General features: G+C 36.2%; 1 protein-coding gene across 2 annotated transcripts in view; it reads left to right on the top strand.

Annotated features, from left to right (window-relative positions):
• Window positions 1-2,295, top strand: part of SGCE (sarcoglycan epsilon) — a 42,666-nt gene extending 40,371 nt beyond the window's left edge. The window contains exons 7-9 of one of the 2 annotated variants that reach the window (XM_065398926.1): window positions 400-611; window positions 1,354-1,380; window positions 2,103-2,295. In XM_065398926.1, the coding sequence (XP_065254998.1) occupies window positions 400-611; window positions 1,354-1,380; window positions 2,103-2,295 (432 nt within the window). The remainder of the gene's footprint in view (window positions 1-399; window positions 612-1,353; window positions 1,381-2,102) is intronic. The other variant, XM_065398925.1, reaches the window with a different exon arrangement.
• The last annotated feature ends 6,019 nt before the right edge of the window (window positions 2,296-8,314 follow it).

Below are 8,314 nucleotides of genomic sequence, written 5' to 3' on the forward strand. Positions count from 1 at the left end.
AATGGTTATTTGGTACCTTTCTGTCTTTGATAATTTTTCAGAGAGTTTATTGTATGCTCATTGACCGCTGCTGTTATTTGGTAGCTATTCAGTGACTTAAATAAAATTAATTGGTGGTCTCAGTCAAGTTCAAATAACAAATTGTACCATTTTGGGGTAGTCACAGCATTGGTCAATGAGCATTTTCTGTGATTTGGTCTTTAACATTAATTAAGACAATGGAATACCTTACATGAAGATGTCCTTGGAAAAATAAATGGAGTTGTGAGATTTCATATAATTTGAAAGGCTGTGCTGTGTAGTGTTGCTTTTTCTGATTTATGATTGGTTAAAATTCTTTTCATTTTCCACAGACATTTGTTAATTGGTTATGTAATTGTCTTTTTTTTTTTGTATCAGGTTGATAAAACAAAACAAGTTTCCACCTATCAGGAAGTGATCCGAGGAGAGGGAATATTACCTGATGGTGGAGAATATAAACCACCGTCTGATACACTGAAAAGCAGAGACTATTACTCGGATTTCCTAATTACACTGGCAGTGCCCTCGGCAGTAGCACTGGTGCTTTTTCTAATACTTGCTTATATCATGTGCTGCCGACGGGAAGGAGTGTGAGTACTTTAAAACACTAATTAGTAATTGTAGATTTTTCTGAGATTGTAATCCATATGAAAGCATTCTGTAGAAGAGTATCATTCAGTTCATAAAAATACTTTTTAAACAGACCAGCAGAAATATTTAATATATATATTGTACTGTTTTCCATCTAAACATGCATTAAAATTATTGGTAATCTCCAAGAGAATGGATTTAGGGACTGTAGTTCTATTCAAAATGGTTAAATTGTCTATGCACAAAAAAAATAAAATAAAAATAAAGGACCCACCAATTCAGGACAATTACTTAATTTGACTAAAATTTTCATTCACTGAACATTAATTTTAAAGATCCTAACACTAATAAAATAAATATTGCCAGGGACCTAAATTGAATTTAGGGTTATAAAAGCCAAACATATGAAACAAAAGCAGCAAGTAACGTAGTTTCTTCCATCTCTTACACGTACCCTGATTTCATTTTGTCATAGAATTTATTTTAGCCAGAAGCCTTTTCCTTAACTTGCATTTTCATTCACTTGTGTGTGTGTGGTTGTCTGTCTGTCATCAGTATCAACAGCTCTATACGTGTGCTCATCCAGTTCTTATCATTAACCTGGTGGCAAATGCTATCAACTTGATTTGGTGGTAACAGTGTCAGCATTTCCACATCATGTACTTTTTCCATCAGCAGATAGATTTAATGTTCCAACTATCAATGCTATTATTTAATTCATAAATTTTGTTTTGTTTTTAGGGAAAAGAGAAACATGCAAACACCAGAGTAAGTGTCTTCTTTCCCGTTATTTTTCTTTCTCATTTAATTTTCATTTCTCAGTAGCTTGTCATGCTTCATACATGTGTCATGCTCTTCTCTCACTCTCCTTGATTCACAGTCTAATTCATATATGTGAAAGCTGCTATAAAACAGAGAGGTGTGGCAAGGCTAGCAGGTCAGAATAAAAAGGGTTTGTAATTAATAAAGATCAGTTTAATGTAAAATCATTTAGAGTAATAATATTATTATGTAATTAATGTTCATGCATATGTGACTCCCAGTCTACATTTTTACAAGACAATGGACAGATGAAAGAACTTTCATGAAAGGTATCCCGTGCCTACATAATATTCTGCCATAAAATTGAAGCTTCTGTGAGTATTTAGGAATCCACCACAAGAAACAACAATATAAAAGTTACCAAAACTTTTATTTTTACAGCAGTAAATAAATGGAATATTAACATTATATTGCATAGTCTAAGATATTTTAGAAAAATACTTCTTCACACAGCAGTCTGATAGAACAATTCTTGTTTTCAAAATTAAATAACTTAAATATTTGTTTTATACTGAAGCTCTACTATAATTGTTCTACTGATAGTCTGTAGTATGGATCAAAGTCCTTGTATTTTAAAGAAAAAACAATTTTAAATGGTTTTACAAAACTATCCATATTCTTAGAACCCTTTTAAAGAAAAATATTTATTTTATTTCCTTTTAACATAGCATCCAGTTGGTCCACCACAGTGCTATACAGAAATCCACCAAAGAGCTTCGTGAGATGTCCAAAAATAGAGAGATAGCATGGCCTCTTTCAACACTTCCTGTGTTTCACCCAGTTACTGGTGAGATTGTACCACCTCTTCACACAGACAGCTATGATAATACTAGCATGCCACTAATGCAAACACAGCAGTAAGTATCAATTTAGATCTTTAATGCCTATAATGATTATGCTATACAATTTAGCTGTGGAAGCCAATGTTATTTCTCTGAATATATTAATTTAGTATGTAAGTCCATAGTTAAATTTGCTTTGAAATTTGCATTTAAAGCAGAAATGAAATCTTAGTTTCACTAAGATGAACCAACAGAACTATGCAGATACATCAGCTACTTCCATTGCTGTCAGCCTCCCTCCCAGACTAGAGGAAAAACATCACTGAAAACCAGAAATGATCATTACCATTCTTCAAAACTTAGCTTGTCAAAAAATTTAGTCTTGCTCTGTCCCTGATGCACCTGTGGTGTTCTGGACATATCTCTGCTGAGTCAAGGTGGAAGGTTGGACTCTGGGAAAGAGATGTGGCTGTAGAAAGAGTCACTAGGGATGTGAGGCAGTAGCCTGAAAGTGGGGCTTGAAGGATCAGGGTTTATACCCTGGTTCACTGAGGCAACAATGCTGGGGGAGGCAGGTGCCTTTTCACAAAGGCACTGGCATATCATAGGCTTCCCATAGCATTACTGCCTGGGTCCATTGGAGAGTAGAAGCAGTAATACTGAGGGAGCTCTTTAAGTATTGATACCTTGATGCAGAAACACTACATTCTCTCAGCCTCCTTACACAGTTTTGTTCCCCCACCAAAAACCTTTTCACCCCCACATATCCCCAGTCACCACCTTTGCTCCCCTTCTTCCTTAATCAACCTCTTTGCTCCTCAGATATTCTGACGCTTCTTCCAATTCCTCATAATGCACCATACAGCAGCTCTATAGGAAACCAAGGAAAGGTGAAGGGCCATGAAGCAGTGGGATGAGGATGCAGGGAAATGAATAGGGAATATAGGGGTACACAGCAGAGGCGTGTTGGGAGAGGATTGGAAAAAAGTGGGACTTCAAGCTGCAAGAACCATTGATCATAGGAATGGGGAAGAAAAAGCAGTATAAGTTGCTAAGAGTATAGCTGCTCCTTCCCAAAAGCCCCTCCTAGCTCGTCTGCTGTTTTCCCCGAGCTCTCCACTATAACCTTGTTACCCCCTCTTCCCCATGTGCCTCTTTCCCCATAGCCTCATTCACATGCACATCCTGAGCCCCCCCTACAGCTCCATTATTGCTCACAAATTTCTTCCAAGTTGCTCCTCCACAATGTTGCTCCCCCAGGCCTCCACCTTAAGCCACCCCTAGGCCCCCCACAGCTCTGTGCGGACCAGCAATACAGGAGGGAGAACATATTGTGGAGGGGACAGTGGGAACAGGTTTGTACAGGTTGACATAGGTGAGGGCAAGTCTGCAGGTTTTAGGACAGGAAATGGGGCTGTGAAATACCCCCACCAAAAAGTTTAGTCAGCTTTGGTTTAAGGTTAGCAGTCTGCATATTCCATCACTGAAAACTGTAAAAAGCAAAGAAATAAGCTGGCAGTTAAGTCATTTAGTAGGCCGTCCACACTCCACTCTAGAACTGGCCAGAAAATTCTCATGAAAAATTTCACATTTTTGGGGTGGAAAAAACCCATCCCAAATTTGGACAAAAATTTAATGGGAAGGGAGTTCCAGAAAAATTCTGTTTCAAGAGAACCAAAACAGAATAATTAGGATTGCTGGCTACAAGCTGGGAAGGCACTTGTAAGTGAAACTGAGCTGTCATTTTAATTTTCTGTCAGGAATTTTTTTTTGGGCAAAAATTTGATTATGCAAAAAGGGTATTATCTGTTGAAAAATTCCTGATCAACACTACTTCACTCGTCAATTCCCCTTCTTAACCTATATTTACCTCTCCTCCAGCATCCTCAGTCCAAATATTTCTACCATTAAATTTTGTGTAGGATGATAAGCAGTGTTGCCAACTCTTGCAATATGGTGTGTTTCTTAAAGCCCTTACCTGTGGGAAGCATGTGATTAGGTGAGCATCTCAGCTTTAGTTTTTACTTAAAATGTGTAGGCCTTATGGTTGCAAAGAGAAGCTTGAAAATATTATCTAAGTGCACCCTAATGGCTCAAAAACCAGTAGCTAAGTAAATGTTGGGTTCTTTTTGTTTTATAAAAAACATGATTGTTTTGGGGCCTGACTCATAATTTGTAAATGCTTGGCAATACTATGATATTAGAAATAGAACACTGCAATAATTAGAGAAAATCTATTTTTTCTCTAGTTCTCCAAAGAAAATATTAATGTTTACATTAGAACTATTGTTGACCTTTCAAATTTCTTTGAGTGTTGGAAATCTCAGTAATAATATTGCGCTAGTGCAGGAAAACCAGAAAGTGAAATTGAAGTTTCACTAGCCAAACTGAATGAAATACAAAAAGTAAATAAAACAACACATATGGTAATAAAAATAATCTTATAATTAGTAACACAAAGAGCTTTTTAAAACATTGTGTATTATTTTTTATCTCGACAGTGTCTCTTTACTGTCATTGCATTAGAGTATAAGATTTTCATTTTAAAGAAGAATTATATGTAGCAGGTTAGGGCCAGAGTAAGGACTACCTCTGATTCGTATTTCATATAGGACACATAGTTCTTAACTGAATGTCACTTTAGTAATGTAATCTTGTTTCATATCTACACTGTATAAATATTAAGACATATTTTGGATACCAACATCATAATAGTGGATTAAATAGAAGGGATTAAAATTCTCTCCAGAGTTATTCAGGCAACATTGTTGCAGTCTTGTCTCAACCTGTACTTTTAAATAGATATCTCAGTAAAAATACATTAGAGAATATGAAATAAATTGGTTTAGAAAAATGTTTTTCTGCTTTCCTCTGCTCAAACATGCTTACTCCAGCCCTTTGCAGTCATTTTCAGTTGTTTTTCCTCTGAAGTCAATGGAAACAAAACAAAAAATAGCCATTACTGTTGAAGTTTCACAAAAACGTTTTCCCATGCGCCCTCTGCTGGCTCATCATCAGCAGTTAATTGACATTTCCAAGAGCAAGAAGCATTCCTATTTGTGCTTTTAAATAAATAATTTTTGTTTTTTTGCTGTAATTAATGGATTTAAACATCAAATTCACCTTCATTGATTGGCTTCTGTTTCAGTTATAAAGATGTAATGGAGAATAGGACAAAATTAGTAGGGAACATACAGTAACAATCTGCTAATGCTCAAATGTGGGGTAGTAATCTAATGTGAAGGACACAATAACATTGTTAATGCAGGAAACAAAATATGATGGAGTTAATTTCTTCAGCATACATAGCATATTCAGTAAACCTCTAGTTTAAAATTAGGGCTGCCCCCCATGATTTTTTGAAAGGTTTGTTATATTTCCAAATCTGAGAGCATTATAAACAAAGGCAAAGAAACTGCTTATCTTATCTTTATGTGGGGGAAAATCAATCCAAGAAAGAATCTGCCATTAATAAGGAAGATGTTGGAGATGAGAAGAATGTGTATGCCCAGCTAGTCCATCTTCCTGCCAAAAAGAGGTTGTTTCTTAAAGTGCTTTCATCGGTCTTTATGGGCCAAATTGTGATATCTTTATTCAAGTTGTGTAGTAGCTTACTCCTCTAACTGATTTCGGTGTGACTACTTACCAAATAAGATATTAATCAATCTGAATAAGGTTATCAGAATCTGACCCTAAATGTCTCATGTAATGGGGAATCCTGCACCTTTCTTGGGCATTTATTCCACAGTCTCACACATCTCTGTTTGATAACTTTTCCTACCATTTAGCTATTGATCCAGTTATTTTCCTTATATCCCCATTTACCACTCTAACCACTCTCCCTTGTTCAGATCTTACAAATATTTTAGACAGCAATGCTATCCCCCATCTATTTAGTTCCTTTCCTTTTTCCTCATTATTCAATGCCTCTGCCGCCTCCTAATTTTACTTATTGCTTTTCTCTAATATCCCTCCCACTTATCTGTCTTTTGATATTGAGGTACTGAGAACTAAACACAGCATTTTAGGTGTAGTTCCACAATGCAATGGGAATTGAAGGTTGTCCATTCCTCACATTATTGAGTCTACTAAGAGGGACTATCATGTCCCTGCTCCATGACATAGCTCCCTTCCATGAAAGCACTTTTTGTCTCTGGGGAATATTATTATTTATATTATGGTAATGCCCACAGCCCATAATCAGGATTGTAGCCCATTTGTTCCAGATATAAACACATGCTGAGGAAAAGTGAAAATGCAAGAGGCCATTATCAGGCTGTGCTATCCTTGTAGGCAAATAGCAAATTTAAAACTGTGTCTTTTTTACAATTGTTATCTCCTGCCCCACATGACAGCTAATAATTTTTCAAATTGATTCTTACTTTGTGACCACATTTCTGACTTTTTTAGATTTCTTTGTATTGCTCAGTCTTCATGATGTTCACTTCACAATTTGACATATCTCACTGAGGAACATCTCCCCATCTAGCTCCTTGTTACAAGGACTATCTCTCCCTATAGATTTGTACAACACTAGCATATTTTAGTTGTTATTGTAATAAAATTAATACAGTACTAGTGATAATACTAAGGGGCCAATCACTGCTCTGCCCTCTTGAAGCCCTGATGGCTTCAATGGGGGTTCTTTGCAGATGCAGCAGCATGTCTGTATGTAGTGAATTATAGGAGCAGAACCAAAGTCCGTATCATCTTCAACATGATAGTCTCATTACTTCCTCTCTCAGATTATGTATTGTTATCTCTTTTGATCCAGGCAGCTAGTCCATTTTCAAGGTCTGGTGGGTTGTTTCCATCTGGTGGAGAAATTGATAATGGAATCAGATATTTCTTTGATGCAATCTTGTTTATTTACAAAAAAATGCACACTAAATCCCATTTCCCTGAACACAGTAGGAACCAAACAACAGGAGGTAGTTTCTTTGCTTACAGTTCCAGGCCTGCCTTTCCAGCCAGCACTCTGCTCAAAAATCTCTCTCCTCTTTTTCTCTCAGGACCATGCTTCCAGTGCTTCTTCTGGTGGTAGACACAAACACCTTCACCAAACAATACCCAGCCACACACCCCTCACTTGTTTGCATTCATTCTGCAGCAAAACCCCTCCATCCACATAGCTCAGATTCTCTGACTGCCTTATTTGTGGCCTGTGTTTTGGATGGTGGCTCCTATTGTTTCAGCTATTTTGCTTTAATAAGGAGCTTAACTGTTTCTTTCATTTATCCTGAATGAAGGGAGTCTCTCACACCCATCAGCTTCAATGAGGTTTCATTCTCTGTCATAAGTGTTATATATGGAAACAAGAACTACACTTTTAATTACTCTAAATTAGTAAAACAAGCAATGTGGATGCTTTGTAAAAATTTAATTTACATCTGAAATGTATTTATAAAATTGGATACAAGTAAAGAATGTAGAAAAGATGGAGGTTGTAACATTGTCATGCTGTCCTATATTTCTGAGTGAAGGTTGCTGTGGTTTTCCCATAAAACTTAATATTGTATATGATAAATATCAATTGAATATGTACATTCTTGGTAGTTACATTGAGAATGTTGTTTTACTTTTTACTACAGTGAGGGGAAGTTCCTTCAAGAAAGGACACAACATATTTTCTAGAAGAGACTATGTCTGGAATACAATGTTGTCACAGCATAATGGGCTCCTGCTGATAGATGAATGCTAAAGAGATACCAAGGCTTTGCCTCAGTATTTATTTTTAAAGCAGGAAGCATTGATCCTTTCACAATATTCTAGTACCAAAACAGTTTGTTCCCATTATACTAAGTGACTGATGGAAATGTTTATAGTGACTGATGGATTTTGTGCAGTGAAATTATTCTACCATTATTGGAAAACTGTATCCCTATTTGCTTTTTGATATAGTCAGTCAGAAAACAGCTCATCTGTTAAAAAAAATCTTTTAAGATACTGTATTTTATATGTAAGATGGTTTCTGCCACCTAAGTTTTTGTCTTGTAGTTTTACAATTAGGCATGCAGAAATTGTGTGGATTTGATTTAGTATACTGAAAATATTAATCGCAAATATATGCGGCATGTCCTATGCTAGACATACCCTAG

Source organism: Emys orbicularis, chromosome 2 (genome assembly GCF_028017835.1).
Source record: "Emys orbicularis isolate rEmyOrb1 chromosome 2, rEmyOrb1.hap1, whole genome shotgun sequence".
Lineage (NCBI taxonomy): Eukaryota > Metazoa > Chordata > Testudines > Emydidae > Emys > Emys orbicularis.